A 23,828-nucleotide genomic window follows, 5' to 3' on the forward strand; every position below is an offset into this window, starting at 1 on the left:
GTGAAAGTGTGCAAGTCTCTCAGCCCAAGCACTTGAGGGCTGCTGGTTCAGCACCACGGACAGCTCAACAGATCAAGTCTCTTGATTATGTCTATCAGCATAGATCACATATTAAAATGTAGCTGTACATTGCTTCAATAATATGGACCATTACAGCCACAAATCTGAGGATTAGAATAAATTAGAAGTGTATTTAATTAGCTGTGTTTAATGCAAGCACCCCACTTTCAGCTCTGGAGAGACTTTAAAAGGATCTGGCAGAAACAGCTGAGAACATTGTTTTATGTAAAAAAATAATAAAAAACCCTTGGCATCAATTCAAAAATATGTAGCAGTAGAAATGTGCTCACATGTTAAAAAACAATAAATTAAGAGAAGCATCATGTGTAATTCAACATGTGATCAGTCAATCAATGTATCAAATTATACATTAGTAATTACAATGTATTACCCCCAAATAGTGAAAAATAGTATAGAGCTGTATTTCAAAATTACAGAATGAACATAAAAAATATGTTTGATAAGCGTAATAATTATTAAATAGCAAAACGGAACTCAGCCAACCGGTCACCCTACCATGCAATGATTGCAGCTCGAAAGGGCTGAATCATTGTAAAGAGAACGTCTGCAATTCACATTTTTGTAAACCTCTAATTAGAAACATTAGAGGGAAATGTTCCCCCGTCTCTTTGGAGAGATCAGTTATTACACAAAGAGCAGATTGCTCTATCAAGAACCCCAGGTGTTTGAATAAAAAAAACATGCAAGTTAAAATGCATCTATAGCATTTCGACTTTGACTCTTTCTTTCAATTACTTGGATCAATGGCATGCTACTTTTATACATGGACAGCTTTAACAAAGGAGACCATGGTTTGTTAAACACTTTTCAAACTCTAGGTAGTGTTGGGGATACTTTGGAATAAAATTATAAGAAACCAAGTCAGTTAGACAAACTTTTTGGCTAGTGCCTTCTGCAGTGTACTTCTAAAACAGGTTAACATTAGCAACACCTATTATCAATGCATGTGTCCTGTAATTGATTTTTATGTTTGCCCTCTATTGATAGTATTATGGCAGCTGTTCTGAGATTGCTGCCCATCCCCTGTATAAGATCAGTACAAAAAGCAGTCTGTGTCTATTTATAAGGATTTCAAAAATGCATTGAAACAGAAAGGACAGATATAATGTGTTCCTAATTTGGTTTGCTGATTTAATACAAAAACATGGGATGTATGCAGTCCTTCACCTTCTAAAGCATGTAGAAATGCTAGCTCAGGCAGCCCAAGTGTAAAATTGCAAAGCAGAACCCATCAGAGGCAGATAGAGAATGTATATATCCATGCAAGACATCAATTAATGATTCGCAAAACCTATTTATTTTATCCATTCTGCATTGATAGGATGCCAGCTTCAGTGCACACAGCTAGGGAAGTTGAAAAGTTTTTTTTTTTATTTTTTTTTCAAGACTGACAATTGTGCAAGGTTTGCAAAAGCAGTGTTTAGCACTTTTCAATGCACCATTCACAGCTTACATTCAATCAAGTGTCCTGTTATTCAATAGGCAACAGACAGATTGGTTTCAAATCCTTTTGCTAAATCTGAACAAATATGTTTTTTTTTAGAATCACAGATGTACTGGCATGGTAAAAGTAATAATGCTCAATATGCACATACACCCTCTATTCATTTATGTATTATTTGCATGCAGAAATGTTTTAACTCTGGGGTGGAAACATCAAGGTTATTGGTCCATAGCCCTGATCTCAAATTCTGAATGCAATTCTGCATTTAGGAAGTTATCAGTTGAGAAGAGTGGAAAAACATATCCCTAGTGATCAGATCAGATTCAATTTAGATACATAGTCAGTACTATGGCTTTCTAGAATAAAAATATGTATTGTAATTTGTATTGTGGACAAACATATATTTGGCTATTGTAAGCATAAAAACTGCTATATGATAAATCTGAAACCACAGAGTATAATAATACTTGTTATATATGCATTTATTTAGCTAATGCTTGCTCTCTCATTACATATTCTGTCTCATTAGATCCTCTAAAGTTATGACCTTAAACTTTTCCCTGCATTAATAGCTATTAAAGGCGACAAGTATCCCCATTACTTTATCATCTTTGCTTGTGTCTGTATTCTTTTTACCACAGCCTTGAAGCTTCTTTGTGTGTTACTGCTTCCAACAGATATGACTCACAACACAATCTCATTTTCAATCCTTACACTCTATTAAACGGTTGTTATTTTTTGGCAAAATTAATTAATGCAAGGTCAGTTGAATAGACTTCAATATTTTTATCTGGGTCATTTACTTATTGGGACATTAGTGCCTGTGAGAGTCATGTGGCCCAAGCAGAAAGGCAAGGGTGATAAAGAAAGTCAGGTTCCTCTACCAGCCCCCAAAAATACAAACACAGAACAATGTCATCTTATAGGTTTTTAGAGATTAAGCTAAAGCTAGTTGTCATGTAGCTCGGTGTATTCTGGGGACCTGTGATAGTCTGCTAATGTTTTTCATTTTTAATTAGAAATGTTGGCCGATAGTCCAGAGAATGGGGTTTGACACTGGAGAACAAGGCTTGTGCAAGCAAACAAATTAGGCATGCGGCTTTAGAAGAATTATTGGATCGGAGATGAGCTAATTGTGATTCCCTTGGCCCAAGTATAACCAGAAGTTGAGTTTTGACTCTGAAATGTCTCCTGCTCATAGAATCATCTGATTCTATGAGCAGGACATCCCTTCAGTCTGGCTCTTTTTGACATTTTAAACCATACCAGGATCCTTCAGCACCAGCTGTCTTAACTATAATCTTCTATGCAAGTTGTATTAAGGTTTGTACCATTGATTTTATTTTAATTTAATCATTTCCATAATTCTAAATACAGTTCCACAATACTTTGTAGCCTAAGCCATCTTAGCTAAACAACGATCCACACCATTGCTCCTCACCTCTCAAAAGCACTACATTTACAAAAAAAGTCTCCAACAATTTAAAAACTGGCAAATATGGAATGTGTTCCAGTAAGTGGGTACCAGGTGGAGGAAGGTTTTTGGAACAATATACTGCATAAAGCTGAGTTTGAGAATCATTAATTTGAGTAAAATATGGTTTAAAAATCATGGCATGTAAAATATTCTTCCACCAGACAGTGTTATGTGGTAAAAAAAAAAAAAACAATATTAAAATTCTATGCAAATAAAACAATTTACAGAGGCAGGTATTTGAGCCATTTTTTTTTTTTGCTCAGCACTCGGTGTTATTAGAGTTTAGATTATGTTCATATGTGCATCTTAAAAAATAAGATTGCATCTACAGAAAATAAGATTGCAATCACAAACACAGCTCCAGTATGGTCTTTCATTAAGGCTCAGACTATAGGGAATATAACAGTCCCCGTGGAATTCTGTAGTACTGCAGTATACATAACAATGCACAATGCATAGGGACACTAGGCAATAATGAAGAAGGCAATGAGGAGTGTCCCAGATAAAGGTAAAGTCAATCCTGCATAGATGACTGAAGAAAGTGTCACTTCTCAACCATTCTGATTGAGGGTTGCATGTTAAAGGATATCCCCATACTCGACAGCTGGGATAAGGAGCTCAAAAAGTCTTGGTATGGAACTATATCAATGTATACCACCCTGTCAGTCAAACGTCAATCACAACTTATGACAGCTTAGCCTTTACACAACTGTAAGTCTATGAAATCCTCGGTGTGCTATTGTAGATATTAAGGGTGGAACCGTTTCATTCAAGTGTGGCTCTGGACTGAGTGTTTAGAAAGTTGTCATTTAGATGTACTAATCGGACATAAGCTTTAACCATTAAAACAATAGGTAAAATTAATTGAACACTAACTAGATTTTATACTGCAAAATTGTCACAATTTCTTCTCTCTCAATGACCTGTGGATTGCCATTTCTTGCTTAAAGGAGTATACATCTATGTTTGTATAATATTGTATGTATCTGCTCAATTTCCCATGGTAAATATTCTTACTCGTCATTTATTACCTGTTCTGCACTCATGGATATTTGGTATGCTAAATGAAGTCACCAGCATATTTTAACCTTTTGGGCTGTCTCGGAGGAAACGCGAGTAAAGAACTGATTACTAGGGGTGCAGTAGGGTGTACCAGTAACACCCCCTCTCCCTAAAACACTTTGTAACTCACTGATCCAAGGGCAAGAAAATACCAACACATTCAAAATCACATAGCATGGGGTAAAAAACTGATTAAATATAAATATTATGCACATTTACAGGAGATAACAAAATCCATGGTACTAAAATGTTTTATGTTACTTCATCTGTAATTATGGTACCATTGCAAGAACCAGTGGTTGGTTTGTCCAACTATGAAGCAATTCACTGACCTTAACAGAGCCCATGAGATGCAATGAGATGTATCCTGTGTTATGTGGGTGGAATATCTCAGGCTCTTTCAAAATAACACAAACTCTGTTTAATCAGTGTAGTCAACAATGCTAATCAGCCTGAACAGGTCCGAACTCCAGCACTGCTCTGAGGATAAGATGCCTGACCCTGTTTGCACACAGAGCTGGTCAGGCAACAAGGAACTGCTACCAATGCTAGGTTGAGATTATTGAAGTTTAGACAGAAAGATGAGGATATCTTTTGCCTGATTTACCATGAATGTACAAAATCCGGAATTAGTGTGTAAGGAGGTTATTTCCTTAAAGCTATTCCCACTTTCAAGCATGTTCATTTTTGAAAAAATATCATGATGAACTTTGCATTTTAAAATATACAGTATCATTACTCAGATCTAGAACTTAGTTGCAGATCAGGACTCCTCGTGATCAGAGAACTATCAAAGCCCAAAATCTGAGGCTACCAATTGGACTCCATGCATCCTAAATGGTTGCAAAAGCAATATACTAATATTCTGTTATTTAGCACACATAATTGCTATGAATATGATTTTACCCATGGAATTTACAGTAGCCTATGGTTAAACTCCCCTTCTCTTCTTTGAAATGGTATGTTCTGTGCTCATAGGGCTATTATCTCATCAGAAAGATAGCACATCGATCAGCTCAAACAGGGTCTCTGATTAGGTTCAGTCCCAGGAGGGAGTGCTCACCATTTCTTTTTTATCCAGCACTCAGATGCTCTTGGAATCTCCCATTCAAGTAATGATTAAGCCAATGGCATTGCTAGACCACAATTCTTTGAGTTCATATTTCCATTGATTTACGCAACCCTAAAAAAACATCCTCCTCCCCACAACCACCAGACCAGCCGGAATCCTTGTTTTTCAGGCTGTATATGCCTAATAAACCATTAGAGATCTATTTTTTTATTGGTTCATTGCCCATACCCATGACATTATCAGCTGAGGGGCTACAGTTGAAATAAAGGATGGATCTCCCTCAGCTGGAAGCTAGTACTATGGATCTGTTGGTTCCATAGAGAAGGTTAGATCAATAGAAAGAAATTGAGACTCTTCGACTGGGCTGAATACAGGCATGCGTCCGTTTATGACAATTAATCAAACAAGGGGGATTATTATCAAACTTAAACAAGTGCCCTTTGTAAAAAATGATGGGAATGTGTTTTAGGGAATCACAAAAGCTTACAGCAGGGTTGGGATGCCAGGTAACAGAATCATTTGTTCTCAAAATAAATTTGCGAGAATGTAGTCATTTATTAGCCAGTGTACAGAATTGTGGGGTTGAGTACTTGGTGAGCAAATTGATATGGAGCTGTGCTGCATGCTGATCTTTATTTCTTCAATAGAATAAGAAAATACACACATACACACTGACACACACACACACACACACACACTAACACACACACACTGACACAGACACACATACACACACACGCACACACATGCACACACACAATAGGATAGGCTTTGTTTTTAGCAATAGGATAGGCTTTGTTGATAGGTTCATAGCACCTGATTCAGAATCAGTTTACCTTACCTGGGTCAGATTAGCATATGGTAAATGTTATGGCATACATTATTTGACATTATTTGAATTCAAATATTACACAAATACAATCTGGAGTTGAGGTTTTAGAGGGAAACCTGTTGCCCCGAGGGTTGAAAAAGTGACAGTGGACAATAATGGCAGTGGCCTTTTTCTCACTTTTTCAACCCAAGTGTGAAAACTGCAGCCATTCTCTGTGTTATTAAACCTGCAAAGTCCGAGGGCTGCTACGTGAATTCAGAGGGCAATAGATATTTGACTATTGGCCACTAGAGTGGCCAGTTTGTGGGCAATAGAACAAACTATTTTTGGTCATGTTACATTGTATTAGTAAAAAAGGTATTCATGTTTTATACTGCACAATTGTGGTATAGTCATGCGTTTGACCCATTACATTTGGATACAAATATAAAAACTACTGTGAGACCCAAAGGAAATTGTAACAATATGCAGTTCATAGACTGTAGCAACACTAACTGTTATAAAAGTCAAGGGGTGTTCAGTAACACTTGTATGTTTACAGAACACCTGCAACTCTAATTATGATTGACTGGGTTATGTATTGGAAAATATTGTTAAACACACCTATAGAAACCATTAATAGCTGAACTTTGACATCTGGAGATAAGAGTCCAATTGTAACAGGGCGAGCAGCCCTGTACATTGTTTTGTGTTATTTTTAGAACGAGGGTTCATCCTCCGCCCCTGTGCAAAGTATTGTTTTTGTTTATTATGATTTATTGTATTTATGTCGGCGAGCGCCGTATGTTTTATTGTATACATGACGGCGAGCGCCGTATGTTTGTTATTGTTTCGTTTATTTTTAAAACGTGTCCTGGCAGAGGCGAGATCGGTGCTCGTCCTCTGCCAGGAGTAATAATTAATAAACTCGTGCAGAAGGTGAACCATCTCCCGAATTAATTACGGGATTAATTTTGTTGCTAATTGGGAGATGGTTCACCTTAATAAAAGCCTGCAGCTCTCTAGTTCGGGGTGGGTGATAGAGACGGAGAGCGAGAGAAGGTTTATTTAAAAACGAAACTAAAGCATAGCCTACAGGAACAGTGACAGCGACTGCCCAGCCTGACCTGTATGGTGTATGGTTTATTTATTTTGGATTTTGTGTTCGTGATTTGTTTTTGTTTACCCTTTTATTTTGCTCTGTGAGCGACTGTTTTCTGTTTGAATATTTTATTTATTTTTTTGGATTCATTAAATAAAACGGCGCCCGCGCCACTGCACAATACCTTTTTGTTTTTGTTGTCCCTTCTTCTGCCGTGACGTCAGACCACTCGTCCGTTCCTGCCACACGTGGTGTCCTGCGTGGGATCGCAGCGCCTCCAGGACGCAGGCAGAAGTAGGGTACTGCATCTTTTTCATTTTTTGTTTCTCGTTTTTTGATTGGGTGGAGTGAAGAGGAGGAAGGAAGATGGGAGGAAAGAGGTTGGAGGAAGCTTCGTGGTGCCTGCACTTCACAGAAGTGAGGCACTACCAGAGGGAAAGTGCTCCACAGAGGCCACCTCTCCAGAGAAGGATGGAAAGGTATGAGAGCTGGCTGAGGGACCCCAGCGCCCCGCTGTGGTTAAAAACAGAGGGGAGACATCTGCTGGGGGACAGCAACCTGGATATCCTCTTGGACTTCGTTAGGCTGGAGCCAGAAGTTCAGAAAAAAGCCATCACCAGAGGATATCCAGGGCTCATAGAGGCCTTGGAGAGGATGACCCAGATGGTCGACTGGGTCTACCAGGAGCGAGAGGGGAGAGAGCGGAAGGTGAGGAGAAGGAGGCAGAGAGGGAACACGGACCTGGAGTGGGAGGAGCCCGAACGTCCTGCGCCTGAGTGGGAGGAGCCCGAACGTCCTGCGCCTGAAAGGGAGGAGCCCGAACGTCCTGCGCCTAAAAGGGAGGAGCCCGAACGTCCTGCGCCTAAAAGGGAGGAGTCGGTGCGTCCACGGCCCGAGAGGGGGGAGTCGGTGCGTCCACGGCCCGAGAGGGGGGAGTCGGTGCGTCCACGGCCCGAGAGGGGGGAGTCGGTGCGTCCACGGCCCAAGAAGGGGAAGGCCGAAGGTCCACAGCCCAGGTACCGGCCAGCAGAGGGGGAATACCTGCTGGTGCCGCCTCCATCTCCATGGGAGGACTGTGAGTCGCTCCCACCTCCGCCAGCAGAGGGAGCATACCTGCTGGTGCCACCTCCGTCTCCATGGGAGGACTGTGAGTCGCTCCCACCTCCACCAGCAGAGGGAGCATACCTGCTGGTTCAACCTCCACCGCCGTGGGAGGACTGTGAGTCGCTCCCACCTCCGCCAGCAGAGGGAGCATACCTGCTGGTGCCACCTCAGTCTCCATGGGAGGACTGTGTGTCGCTCCCACCTCCGCCAGCAGAGGGAGCATACCTGCTGGTTCCACCTCCACTGCCGTGGGAGAACGACGTGTCACTCCCACCACCAGCAGAGGGAGAATACCTGCTGGTGCCACCTCCGTCTCCATGGGAGGACTGTGTGTTGCTCCCACCACCACCAGCAGAGGGAGCATGCCTGCTGGTTCCGCTTCCACCACCGCCAGCAGAGGGAACATGCCTGCTGGTTTCCCTGTTGCTGCCAGAAGGGGAGGAGCCGCCTTCGCTGCCAGAAGGGGAGGAGCCGCCTTCGCTGCCAGAAGGGGAGGAGCCGCCTTCGCTGCCAGAAGGGGAGGAGCCGCCTTCGCAGCCTGAAGGGGAGGAAGCCCTGCCGCCTTTGCAGCCTGAAGGGGAGGAAGCCCTGCCGCCTTTGCAGCCTGAAGGGGAGGAAGCCCTGCCGCCTTTGCAGCCTGAAGGGGAGGAAGCCCTGCCGCCTTCGCAGCCTGAAGGGGAGGAAGCCCTGCCGCCTTCGCAGCCTGAAGGGGAGGAAGCCCTGCCGCCTTCGCAGCCTGAAGGGGAGGAAGCCCTGCCGCCTTCGCAGCCTGAAGGGGAGGAAGCCCTGCCGCCTTCGCAGCCTGAAGGGGAGGAAGCCCTGCAGCCTGAAGGGGAGGAAGCCCTGCCGCCTTGGCCGCCTGAAGGGGAGGAAGCCCTGCCGCCTTGGCCGCCTGAAGGGGAGGAAGCCCTGCTGCCTTGGCCGCCTGAAGGGGAGGAAGCCCTGCCGCCTTGGCCGCCTGAAGGGGAGGAAGCCCTGCCGCCTTGGCCGCCAGAAGGGGAGAAGCCTTGGCCGCCAGAAGAGGAGGAGCCCCTGCCACCTTTACCGTCAGGAGGAGAGGAGCAGGAGCTACCTCTATCTCCACCACCACCATTGGGAGAAGTGGAGCTCCTGCTGCCGCCTTCATGGCCAGGGGCTCCCCTCCCGCCGTCAGCATCGCCTTGGGTCGCCTGTGTCTCCCTTGCGTCTCCTAGGGTTGCTGCCGGTCCTGCGTCGCCTCCCGAGGGTCCGCTGCCGTCGCCTCCCGAGGGTCCGCTGCCGTCGCCTCCCGAGGGTCCGCTGCTGTCGCCTCCCGAGGGTCCGCTGCCGCTGCCGTCGCCTCCCGAGGGTCCGCTGCCGTCGCCTCCCGAGGGTCCGCTGCCGTCGCCTCCCGAGGGTCCGCTGCCGTCGCCTCCCGAGGGTCCGCTGCCGTCGCCTGGGGTCGCCAGGGATCCTGCTTCACCTGGGGTCCCTACACTGTGGTCGGAGCCCCACGGAGGGGAGCTGCCGGCCATGAAGAAAGGGGGAGAGGTCAGGAGACCAGCTCCCCCAGCCGCACTTTCGCGGCCGGAGATAATGTGGTCGGAGCCCCACGGAGGGGAACTGCCGGCTATGAAGAAGGGGGGGGAGGTCAGGAGACCAGCTCCCCCAGCCGCACTTTCGCGGCAGGAGTTTGTGTGGCCAGAGCCCCACGGAGGGGAACTGCTGGCCATGAAGAGGAGGGGGAAGGTCAGGAGACCAGCTCCCCCAGCCGCAATTTCGCGGCAGGACAGAGTGTGGAGGGAGCCCCGGAAGAGGGAGCTGTCGGCCACGAAGAATTGGGGGGTGCTGGAGATTCCACCATGGCCACCCCCCAGAAGCAACTTGCTTCCCCCTCTCCCAGGACATTGAGACTGAGGGGGGAGGTGGCCGTTGGGGCCATGTGTGCTTCGCACAAGGAGGGGGATATGTAACAGGGCGAGCAGCCCTGTACATTGTTTTGTGTTATTTTTAGAACGAGGGTTCATCCTCCGCCCCTGTGCAAAGTATTGTTTTTGTTTATTATGATTTATTGTATTTGTCGGCGAGCGCCGTATGTTTTATTGTATACATGACGGCGAGCGCCGTATGTTTGTTATTGTTTCGTTTATTTTTAAAACGTGTCCTGGCAGAGGCGAGATCGGTGCTCGTCCTCTGCCAGGAGTAATAATTAATAAACTCGTGCAGAAGGTGAACCATCTCCCGAATTAATTACGGGATTAATTTTGTTGCTAATTGGGAGATGGTTCACCTTAATAAAAGCCTGCAGCTCTCTAGTTCGGGGTGGGTGATAGAGACGGAGAGCGAGAGAAGGTTTATTTAAAAACGAAACTAAAGCATAGCCTACAGGAACAGTGACAGCGACTGCCCAGCCTGACCTGTATGGTGTATGGTTTATTTATTTTGGATTTTGTGTTCGTGATTTGTTTTTGTTTACCCTTTTATTTTGCTCTGTGAGCGACTGTTTTCTGTTTGAATATTTTATTTATTTTTTTGGATTCATTAAATAAAACGGCGCCCGCGCCACTGCACAATACCTTTTTGGTTTTGTTGTCCCTGCTTCTGCCGTGACGTCAGACCCTCAGCCATTCCTGTCACACCAATATAAAGGGAAACTACACAATACCTGTAAATAACCAGACTAATAAACTGCAGTCTATTTGTTCAGGTGGGTCCACAGATCAGGCAGTTGGTTAATCCAATGGCCGCTTCTAGAGGATTCATTACCCTGCTTGCAGACAGTAAGATTGTCTTTTGCTCCTTTGATTTGCAATTGAATTAATGCGATAAAGAACCCCAGTGGAGATGCACAAGGGTCAATGCATTACCGCGAACAAAGACCTTATTTCCTTTTGAAAAGAAAAGAATACCCCAGTGAAAGAGTGACAGGCATCAGTCACTCCAGTGGGAAAAATGAGTGACCTTGCTTTTTTTTTCCTCCTTGAAAAATAGAAAATGCCGTAGGTCTTAATTTGACCACAAATGAATATGTAGGAGGTGGTCTGCATTTGCTGCATTAAATCCATTTCTAATAGAGCTCATCGTTTTGGGGGGGGGGGTATGGGGGTTAAATATGATACATATCCAAGGTCAGAGTTTCCCACACTTTCCCACACCTGTTCAGCTGCATTAAGCACTGCTGCCCACTATTAGCGCTTCTTCAGAAAAATTACACATTAAAAACATATTTAAACCGGTAACACTGTAAGTAAACATAATCAAAATTGCTCTTCTTTTCACTACAACATTGACTTCTAGGTCAAAGCATGTTACTGTCTGAAAGCATGTCAGTTAAAATCAGCTGGTTGGTTACTGACAGGAATGAAGCTGAAGAAGGGGTGATGGCAATTTGACCCTCCATGTAAAAGGACCAAAGTGCAACACTATCATACTGCATATCTGAGGTGTAAACAGCGAATGGAAGAGTACATCAGGTTAAGGATCGACTTTGTTAGCTACCATCACTTTACAGTGATGCATGGAACTGCTGTAACACAGTGATTGTGTATTCCTACCAAAGGGTTTTTGCTTGGTGAATATAAATGTATTGTGTCAAGTATAATACTGCAGTATTTGCTTTTCTTCTAGAAAACTTTTTACTGATACTTTTTGTCTGTCTTGATAACCCCTATTTTCATAATGACAGACGTACATTTTTAAAGTGTACGTTTCAAGGCCCATGCATTGTCTGTGTTTCATTTTTTTTTTTTTTTTTTAAGCTTTTGTCTGTTGGCTTTGTTATTTATCATACAGAAGCACTTCTGAGATGCCAACTTTGATCAGCAGGCTGATCCAAGGCCCATTGACTGCCTGCCAACTACTACAGGTGGTGAACATTTAACCCTGTGCAGCATTGAAACTTGTTGCAGATAGTTTATATGATATGGTTATCTATCAATACGTTATCCGTTTTTCATTTTGTCCCCTATATTATATCATTAATTTAAAATGTGATGGAATGCCTGGAAAGGATTTTTTTGGATCAGGTGTGCTGATTTCTTTTGAAGTATGCAACATATAGTTCATAACAATTTTTTTTGTGTCCACTGGATACCTTTAACTGAGCTGTTTCTTTTTACTGCTGTTGCACACTGCATTCAGCAAAATGCACTGCACACGTAACACAAAGTCTTTATGATCCTACCTTGGTCAAATGGCTTGCTTGGGCTCCAGTTTTTGAAATAGTCATCCTGTAATAGAAATAAATCATTTCAGGTGCGGGGAAAAACAAAGATAAATAACATACATCTCAATAAATTAATAAATGCATTGCACTTCATTTTTTTTTAAAATTTATAGATATTCTTCCAATTGCCGATGACTGATACAGCATGTAAAAACTATTTACAAAAAAAATATGTGTGAAATATATATTAACAGGTTTGTTATTTGTTAATTGTTATGTGCCAGTGAGTGAAATGCAGAAACGGTGAAACAATTAGACAATACAAGTACTATTTACCTTTAACTATCAAAGCTTTTTCTTGCTGTTACAGACCAGCAGTTTTCCATTAGAGATGTAAATATCACAGAGCATTATGTAATTATCAAATACTGTCTCCTAATATATTGAATTGCTATCCGTTTTTACGACATCACATTCATTTATAATTGATAAAGTATGCAAATGTATAAGCCTAAAAACTCATTACTGTTATATTTCACATAACTGGAATACTTTTACTAAAGTTAAATATTCATGTTTGCATCATACACATATTTAACCTTAGTACAGTTCCATAAAAGACAATAGTAGCATGTTGTGAAACTGTTCACACTGAAGGACACACTACGTCCATTAGTATACTAAAATGGTTTTGCGTTCGGATCTTCTCTGAATTACAGGTTTTAGTTTAAGGTTGAAGGTACAAGTACTAAAAGTATTAAGAATACAGTCCTGTGTGCCCTAAAATATGGTACATAAATGATAATGTTTATTTCTCCTGGAGACCAGTATCATTTGCAATCACAGGAACTGTTATTTTCCTTTGACCAAGGCATCCGCGGTGAATGTTATGAACTGAGATTCCACAAGTTTATTTTTGGAGTTGAGCAGTCCCTGTTCATAAGTTATAAATGAATGAAGCCAAACAAATAATTTTAAAAAATACATGGATGTTAACCTGAGCCAAGATTGCATAATTAAAGCCATCTCGACTGGCTTTTGTGTTAAGATTTCAAAAGCACTAGCCAAACTGGATGTATGCAACGTTCAATAGCAAACTAAAATGCCCTTCACAATACTCACAGTGGAAAATATAATATATAGAACAACTCTAAAATAAATGACTTATTTCTCCAACTATGGGGGCAGCAAAATACTAAATAAATATTGAACCAGTAACAGACACCACTGCTTGCATTTCCTGCTGCTGAATTATTTTTCATATGGCTATGGTACTTACTATACTGTATAAAATAGAACAGTTTGCAATGAATTTCTCAAAAGACACCTCATGACATTGAATAACCTTGACCTTGCAGCTATGTTATACCCTCAAAGGGACTGAACATTTGATCACAGCGCTGAGGTTCCATATATCTTTCAATGCCACTCAGTTGAACATGGTATTCGGGCTAACTTGGACATGCTCCATCCACCTGTTGCTACTAAAGAGCCATACAAGAGAGGATTAGGTACTATAGTGTTAAGGTAGTCCTTAATTCTCCAGCTGCATGACAGTAGCTTTATTTAAAATGTCCCTGGCTTTTACGGTTATGTGAAGACCTAGATATTCATTTATTTATTTATTTTTTTTAATAATGTTCAATAACACTAGACCAATCGGCATTGCTGTAGATGACAGAATTCCTCAATCAAGGAGTAGTGATAGTGGGTCAAATTTGGCAATCATCTATTGATAACTACATTTCAGTAAATGGTGCAATGGTATTGCAGAAATAAAGAAAATACATGTATTTTGTGGAGAACATAACTATATAAAAATAGTCTTTTGATTGTTGAAGATGGGAATTGAGCAGCAATTCTAAGCCAAGCAGAGAAAGGTAAATGCTGCAAGGATATACATCTTTTACTTTAGAAAGCTTTTGTCGCAAATAAACCATCTGTTGGTATTCAGATACAACCAAACTCATTCATTACTATGTAAGGCACAAAACTAAACAGGCTTTGCGGCAGAGTTACTTGATGCCAATAAAAAGCATTTAAGTAGGTTTTCGTCTTTGTCTAGCCAGTGTATGTGTCTGTAAATTTCAACTATTGATATCCCTGCACACTTCACTTCAATGTAAAGATTGTCTTGCTGCTTTATAGTTAAAATACCATTACTGAATATGTAATGGTAATGGATTGAATTGTGATGACAGTAAATCACTCTATGAATACAAATAGCAACCAATAAAACAATTGTGTAAACTAAATATATCCCGTATTCATGAGGACCTTGGTTGGACAAGGCAGGTTATATTGCCAGCATTGTTCTCGTCATAATACATGAAGGAGTACAGTTTATTATCATACTTAACTCTAAAACATTCTGCCCACATAATATAACTAATTTAAGGCTATTAAGACTAAAATCCTGGATGAAAAACCTCTTTGTATTGCCCTTTCTCTGGTATGAGGCTAATCCCTTACACCCTCAGTTTCAAACTCTCTGTTCCAGTGCTATCTCCAATGTTAGGCTTTAACTTTAGTTTCTTTTAATGAAAGGCATTGATTTCAGCTAATACTACACTCTCAATACTACATCATAGGATTCTTTGTTCTGAAACTGGTTCTGATGTAGGGCTTCTGCACACACACACACACACACACACACACACACACACACACACACACACACACACACACTTAATTGTAGGGACCTGTTTCATTCATTTATTCATTTATTTATTTTATTTATTTTATTTATTTTATTTTATTTAATAGTCGCCAATTGTTTTTATCATTTTTTTCTCCCAATTTGGAAAAGCCAATTATTTTTAGGCTCAGCTCACCGCTACCACCCCTGCACTGACTCGGGAGTGCCGAAGATGAACACACACTGTCCTCCGAAGCGTGTTTCATCAGCTTCTTTTTCACACTGCAGGCCCACCATGCAGCCACCTCAGAGGTGCAGCGTCGGAGGACAATGCAGCTCTGGGCATCTTACAGGCAAGCCCGCAGGTGCCCAACCAGACTACAGGGGTCGCTGGAGCACGGTGAGCATACTTGGTGTAAGAAAAAAGTAAAAGCATACTAGGTGTAAAGTGTTAGGTGCACAACAGGTGTACTGAATGTATGGTAAACTATAAATATATGACATTGATATTTACACACTATTGTCATTGATACTTTTCACCTGGCCAAGCAGGAGAGGAATAAAGCCAGTTAATGCAATAGTCATAAAAATGTCATTTTTCATAAATGCAGCTACTGCCACACACAACAGGTCCTGTTCTGATGTCGCCAGAGGGAGGGATTCAATCAGACTTTGAAGATGGCAAGTATGATGGATGCTGCTGGCTTTACAGTTTATAGCAATTCAAAAATTGAAAAAAAACCTAATCTACAGCACAACACTGGTAATCGGGAGAAGGCTCAACTCAACTTATCAGCCCTAGTGATACCCATCCAAACCAAACCAAATCAACAAAGGGAAGACTGGGCTCCATGGGTATTGTAACCTGCCATGTGGAAAACCATATGTTCATATGCAACATACAGTAGCTTCCATTTATCAGACGATATGAAAGCTGCCCCTTTTCAGGACATATATTGCAAATGTGTTTTACTGGGCCCTGTTTTGGAATGCTGTACATACTTGCCCTGATACAGTAGATACATAATTTGTTTGACATTGTAAAAACTTGATTCTGATTGATGAGTTTACAAGTTTACAACAAGGACTGCAGGTTTACTTGATGTTATATCTCATCAAATTAAAAAAAAACAAGCATGGTTTGGTCTGGCTTGGATTGGGTATCTCCATGAAAGATCAACTGTTGAGGAAAGTACTGCAGGGATTGAAAGTGGAGTAGGTGGCATAATAGTAGTTGTTCTTTCCTCTGTTCCAGGGTTAATCCAGTGCTTCTGCTTGTTTTTGGGAGGAAATGTGCTGTAGTAAGTTCAGCTCTTCAGATGGACAGACCCAGTATGTCACTGATACAATACAACAGGTCAATAAAGGAAAATGAGATGTTCCATCTATGTGGTCCAGGGATCTCCAACCCCAGTCTTGGAGAGCTACTGGGTCTGCTGGTTTTCATTTCAACCGAGTTCTCAGTTACTTAATTGCACCAATTATTGGCTTAAGTAGTCAAGATTAACACGTGTTCCAGATCTTTAGCCACTAATGACGTAAAGACACCTATAAAACCTGCAGGATACGGGCTCTCCAGGACCAGGATTGGAGACCCCTGTGGTCTATCCTGCTCAGATACCTTCTTCTATAATAATTATTCTGAATGTATGTTGCTAAGTTTCATTGATCCCTAACCTTTCTAAATGGTCATACAGTCAATAATTAAAGGAACTTACCTCCACTTCCTGTATATGAAAGCAAAGGGGGAAAAAAAAGAAATGGTTACACATCACTGCAGAAGCTGAAGTGACGCACAACACTGAAACCCTAAATCCTCAACTCTTGCAGTTTGATTTAAATACAGCCTTATCTTAACTTTTCAGTCACTGCAATCTGTCAGAATTTCTCCCCACAGCACAACACAGCTGTCAAAGGGTGCTCTCTCCCAATAGCAATATAAAACTTCACTCTCTTCAGATCTCTTTGCGAAAGCTTAATGTCAATATCCTAACAAATCACGCGATTGACAGCAACGAGCACAAACTCTGCTGCTGGAGGGTTATGTGCTTCTCTTCTTACGCTGAGCTGAGCCATTACTCAGCTCTCCTGCACCCCTTCGTGAGCAGTACAGTCTGAAGTGAATACATCTTCATTTGCTGGCATCATCAAAAGGGACCTTTAGATGCATTCTAATTGTTGGAGTACAGGTTATAGAAAACTGCAGTAACTGGTCTGGACTTAATAATGGAAATGCAACTAAATGTATATGGTTATCAACTGTCTGAAGAATAGTACAATGCATATTCCAGCATAGTAAACTGCAAACTCCCCATGCAGATGTATGATGCTAAACTAAATCAGTGTAGAAATAAGCTTATAGTTTATATGACAGCAGCTTACATTTTAAAGATTTGCCAGCAAATTCGAGTTGAACTGCGGCAGATATTACTTTAAAAGATGCAATGCATAACAAATAGTGAAAAGTATTTAAAATCTATTCTTGCAGTCATTCTACTCCAATGACAGAATGACTGGCTGAATTGCATTGTTCCAAAATATGCCTGGTTGCTAAGCAGATGCAAAGCTCAGAGCTTTTTAAGGAAAGCAATTCCTTTGAATTCAGCTGTTTAATTTACGTTTCAATGCACTTTCTTTTGCATACATTGTACTGCATTCTTGTTCAGTGCTGTGTTATACTGTATTATACAGAAGTTATACACGTGTACACACACATAAAGGCAGTGCCTTTGTTACACATATGCATTTACACACATCCCAGTGGAAGGAGCTGGATGTAAAGCCATGACCCTGCGACTGTGAAATTGGGTGTAAAAAAAGCCTGGCATAAGGACACAAGCAAACAGGGAAGCTTGTCCCAGCAGCAGCTCAATGTGAAGAAGGGATCCATGTCAGGGAGACACTTTGAAGTGAGTGTGAAGGTTAGATGGGTTTGCCTTTATCTCATGTGGAAAAGGCAACACGCTGGCTCCTGTAATAAATGCAGTGCTCTGTAATCTGCTTCTGCTGCACAGCTCCCTGCATGCCAGATTTACCACTATAATAAGGCTCAGGGAAAAAAGACAAAGATACAAATACTGTTCTCCTATTTGCACAAGAAATTAGTTTATCAAACTCCAGGTTCCAAACAACATATAGGGAAAAATAACTAGTATTATTACAGGTATCGCTGATAAAACCCTGTGGTCATATCTCCTTGTTAAAAAATATATGAGGGCCTCCTGTCAACATTGACCACTTTCAGTGTTTGTACTAAGTAGTTTTTACATTACAGTGTATGTAACATGCACATCATATGTATGGAGCTGTACAGTAAATTGTTTTGCCAGATAACATTTAATAATATAGCTGTGCTCAAAAAACAGGAAACGTTCATACTGTGTTCCCCTTGTTAAAAGGCTGCCCACATTACCAGAAAGAAGGCAGGATGGTCATGGCTCCCACTTGGCCTATAATGCTATTCCACTGGCACTAGCATTCTTGTTATTAGATCTCTTAACTACAGCTGCTGACTACAGCAATATGAAAGGGGAGGTGTTTGGGCTTGATATATTAGCCCTTATTTGAACTGAAGTCACATAAATTGTACCTTTTATGCTTAGGGGTCGATTTGACCAACCTGTACCACGCCAGGATAAGAGACAACTGGATTTGTTAGAGCATTTTGCAGCACCGAGGAATCGAGCAGGATTGAATAAGCCACCTGTGTGTATTTTTACTGGTATGTTAAACTCACTTTCAGAAATGATGTAAGTAGACTGTAGAGATCCCAATTTAGCAACAAAACAGAGTGTACTAAATGTTTAGTAGTAGTAAACTGGTTGCCGGAGGATGACATAAACTGCACAAGAAAACTGTAGCTCAGCACGCTCTTACAAACTCCACAAGAAAGAAGTACTGACACACCTAAGAATGAATACCATGTATGTATGTGTGAGAAGGAACAATGAAAGAGGAAAAGCTGAGCACTAGAAAAGAACTTGCAAGTACATTTTATTTTGTCATGAAAAACACAGCAAGCAATGTCATAGAGAAATGTTCTAAAAGGAATACAACTATTTTCATAGCATTATATTAGAAATACACAACGTAGTTGCATGGAGGAGAGATTACCTCAGTGGTATCTCAATAGTATCATACTATTAAATTGCTGTACTCCATTCCTCAAAATTAGCTTTTCCCCTTGTTCTTGTATATTCCACTGTGTCTGTTTTTAACTGCCTGGTTAAAAATTATTAATTTGAGAATTTACAGAAAATATATGACAGTTATTGTACAGTTAAACTAAAAAAAGCTACAGAAGAAATGTATGTGTACTGTATATTGTACAGTATTTAACTATGTACATACATTGCATATCAACATTTTATAATTATATTTTTCACAATAAGTATCCTGTTCCAGATTTTCTACGAGTGCATACCTCTACTATAAACCCCCTTTGTGTATGCATGTTTCATATTTTCCTGACATTTAACTTTATATAATGCACTTCCCTAAAAACTAATTTAATGAAGGGGAAAAGCCAGCCGAGTAGATTTTGCAATAAATCAGCCGTTTAACCCTTGCTGCTTGATGCTGAACTGCTAAATGAGGTCTCTTAGCCTCAATCAGCATCGTTTTCTTGGGTAAATATTCATTAAAAATACATGCTTTAAATATTTAATGTGGTAAATTTCCAAGCACGTACTAAGCTTACCAGTTGAAAAACATGTAATAAACCAAATGCATGTCTTTCAAGTAGCTCTACATAACAAAAAAACACTTCCATTTGATGTATACTGTCTGAAATGCACAGCAGTGAAAGAAACACATTATAGCAACTGTGCAATTTCATTTTAAAACACGATATCTGGTACTATACTAGGTAAAGGCCTTTCATTCAGGAAGTGTGTTAATGTTTCAGCTCCTAGGTCATTTCTCTTCAGCAGTGTCTTCTAGAAGTGCATAGCATGTCAGGTAATAGGGGAAGCAGTTGGCTAGTTAATGAGTTTGAAGGTGCAAGGACAATTCCACTTTTCAGGGAAATATATAGCGAATGGAGGTGCAAAACCAGTAAGATTTATGGAATTATTTTCTTAGCTACAGCTTCTGGTTGGTGGGCTGTAGCATGACAGAAAAGCCCAGCTGATAACTATATTGTTGGGATGTATTATTGTGGGGTGTATTTTGATTTTTAAAAAAGAAATGTATTTGTTTGGGTTTAAAAACAACAATGTATTGGTTTGTGCTAATTTAAAATGTGATGTTTTCTTTGTTATTGTTTGGCAGCGTGGATGGGGTAACAGCTTTTAAAAATCCCCTGAGGTCTGACTTGGAAGCTGGACATTTTCTGGAAAGGTATTCTTGAAAGTAACCCAACTGCTGATGAAGCCTCTGATGTTCAGCTTTCAAAGAGGGAGCATTTCTTCTGTGCAATGTCTTCAACAAGGATGTGTTGCATGGATCAATATATAGAAGGTGTGATCAAGGGCTGATGCAGGGTCAGATTACACATCAACACTATTTAAAGTATCAGTCATAGGGGAAAAGGGAAAGTGTGCCACTTCAATCTGTCAGGTGTACATGCAGCAGCTGTTTGATCTTGTTCAGAGTTGTAAATATTTGTACAGTTGACTCTCGCTAATCTGAACCATATGGGTTCAGGTTAGCAATTTGCACAGAGTACTTACTGATCACGATCAGTGCCATACTGTACTAAAAAATGCATTTTTAGTCATACCGTTTGTATTTTCTGTAACCAGTAACAACCTTTTGAATAAAATATGCAGAGATAGCTGTTTCATTATATTAGAATGATTCAGATTATAGGTCACTTTGGATTAGCAAGGTTCATATTATGAAGACCACTGTACTGAATGGTAAAGTTGAGACTTGTAAATCTTTTTTGTGCAGTTGTGCAGTTGAAAATGTAAAAAATAAGTGCATATCTGTTTAAACTTCCAGTGCCTACACAGTATATTACTATATCCATACATTTGGAGAACACTATTATCCTGCATCATTATGTACACATTGATATGGTCACAAACAGATTGAAAATAAAATCAGATTCCATACTTATCTAAAAGGCAGCCTATTTCTCACATGAGCAGCTGGTATTACCTATTAAACATCTGCATCCACAGGATCAATACCTCAGCTCAATAAAGACAGACACTCCCCTCCACTGGAGCAAGTTTGAGTCCTAGGAAGGGAGTCCATCTTGCGATGGGAATGCAGAAATTAGGGCTGGTATTCAATGAACAGTCTTTTGTGATTGTTTATTTATTATAAAGATGACCATGAAAACCAGTTTCAACACAAAAACTAGCATGAAACAATAGAAGCTTACACTGGTAAAAACATTGCATTCCTGTCTGGCAATGTGTTTTTGCACTCACTAAACTGTGACAGGGAGTGAGCTGATTTAGCTTGTGTAAAGCTGGCATTTGATAATGAGATGTGCAAAATAAGAACAACAAGATTCTTTTGTAGAAACAAGTAGAGCGATCCTCTGATCACATGGTCTGGATTGTGCATTCACCCTCAGATGTAGCCAAGATTGCCTACTCACTTGGGATACAGTCAAACAGGGTAACATGGCCAAGGTTGCATTTTCATTTGATTTGGGGATCAAAATGAGATTTGGCAGTGTGGGATATAGAAACAGATGTAAGTATTTTGTCAGTCCTATCAAACCCAGTTTTGATTTATAAAAGCTTAGCGTACACACCAGCATACTCTGTCATCACTAACCGGAAACCTCTGAGGATAGCAAACAGAATGTGGGCCTCTATTAAACGTGTTTCTCTCCTCTAAGCAGTGCATAACACTTGTTTTCAGATAACATATCCCTGCTGATTTAGGCAGGCAACTGATAGCAAGCTGAGTGTAGCGGGAGGGAGAATAAAGGCAGATCCTGCAGCCAGTAATATGTTCTAAACATCAGCCATTTCCAACCAACAACAAAAATGCCATCCTGTCACAATCAAAAATTCTAATACTCACTTTGAACAGCCCTCTTTCCCAGGGGGTCAAAAACAAACACCACCCCAGAGCTCCAGAATTATCTGAAGATAATTAAACACCATGCTCATTTCTAAGATAAATATATCTAAACTTTACTGAAAACTGCTTTTTAAACGAACTGCGGGAAATGTACATCACAGTCTTTATCATACTGCAATATAGACATGAATTAACTGTTTACCAGAGACTGGACTTTTCTCGATTCTTTACCCAGGTGGCTGCTTAGTTAATGTGCTACTGCCATTCACTTACATTGGAAAAAAAAAATAAAAAAATCAGGCTTAGAGATCACTAAAAATGTTTTATTAAAATCCAGGACCCTAAAAAAGCCACATAATAACAAGAATATGCATTTAATGTATTTGTAGACAACCATCTCCCTTAATTTTAGACTGTGACAGCTGGCTTCACAGACCTTGATTAGCACTAATCTTTAATGTTACCTTATACATGGTAGTACAAGATCAGTGCAAGAAACATGCCAGGTAGGTAGTAGTGTAGGTGCATAATGAGGAGCTGAGATACAGAATGTAAGCTTATAGATCTGGTTTGTAATATAGAAAAAAGCATCTTTTACATTGGAGGGAAAGGGAGAATGTAATAATATATTGTATTGTAGATTTAGTACACCATAAAATGCTAAGCAGTCTTTGAAGTTTTCTTTATTTGTATTTAATCTTCACCTCTCTGCTCGAAACCCAAGGGTGGTAGAGCGCTGGGCAACACCATTGTCAAACTAACACTTTATGATTACTGCATGCTGTTTCCAATTGCGTCCTGCTTTGTATCTCAAGAAAAACAAATAACAAAAGCCCCACCTGAGAACAGGAGTGCTCTTAGAAGACACAGAGAGATTTGAAAAGCACAATGAGACTATGGATGTGTAAAGTCCTTTTGTGGCACTGAAATATCTCAGGGCTGTTACGAGCAAGGCTGACTCATGTTTAAGTCTCAATTTCCCTCAGCCTACAGCCAAGAAACTTGCCTGATTATCTTTGGCAGAGTCTAATATAAGCTTCTTCTGGGACAAATCCAGGGAAGTCTGCCAGTGCCTCATCTGTCTATTTGATTTTGTTTAGCTTACAATAAAATAACCTGATAATGCCCAAGTTTCCAAACAATGACACAACCACGTGTTGGAACACAAACAGCAGCTGCAAGCAAACAGCCTTCTCTGGTTATGGTTTTAATTACATCCGAGTTGACCCTATCTCTCCATCACTCTGGTAGAATGTCATCGCACCATAAGGATACCATTATAATACCAGTATAGCAAACCACAAAATGATCAGCAATGGAAATACAATGGATTTGGAACACACATTGCAAAGTGGTTCTATTATATTATCACTTTGTATGGGAGGGTGGTTTTGCAGTTGGTTACCAGTGTGTATCATACCATAGCACTGTGGAGTCAGCACACAACACCAAACTGATTGCTCTCAAGAACAGCCAGTATGTTAAAATGAATACCGGCCAAGAACCCATTTCCTTTTTCAAGTTTTCCTGTGTGTCCCTGTGTGCAGCCTTACACAGTGCTTCACCTAGCCACAATGTAAAGCATAATGTCTAAAAACACATTGTAAAAGGGTCAAATTATAAAAACAACTATAACACATGAATATGTGTCAGCTAAGGGTAGATGAAGACATTATCCACTGTGGTTTGAATTTACACAGTGGAGACCAGCCCAACCTTGAATCAAAACCCAAAGTGCGTTCAGTGCGTTTTATCTTTAAATATCCAGTTTAGCCTTATTACAGTACCCCTGAGCATAGCGATTCTCACCTGACCCCTCATAGGGCTGCATAATTAAGTAATTGCTTGTCCAGGCCAGCTCAGTGGAGTGTGCTGGCTGCTTGATATGTTACATAATGTGTCAAAATTGTGATTTCTTCTCCCA

At 40.8% G+C, this 23,828-nt stretch overlaps 1 protein-coding gene across 2 annotated transcripts in view; it reads right to left on the minus strand.

Moving 5' to 3' along the window:
• LOC131699631 (testican-1-like) overlaps window positions 1–23,828 on the minus strand; it is a 164,787-nt gene that overhangs the window by 77,990 nt on the left and 62,969 nt on the right. For both annotated transcript variants that reach the window (XM_058996804.1, XM_058996803.1), the window contains exon 3: window positions 12,295–12,340. In XM_058996804.1, the coding sequence (XP_058852787.1) occupies window positions 12,295–12,340 (46 nt within the window). The remainder of the gene's footprint in view (window positions 1–12,294; window positions 12,341–23,828) is intronic.

The sequence above is a fragment of the Acipenser ruthenus genome, chromosome 23 (assembly GCF_902713425.1).
Source record: "Acipenser ruthenus chromosome 23, fAciRut3.2 maternal haplotype, whole genome shotgun sequence".
NCBI classification, from domain to species: Eukaryota; Metazoa; Chordata; class Actinopteri; order Acipenseriformes; family Acipenseridae; genus Acipenser; species Acipenser ruthenus.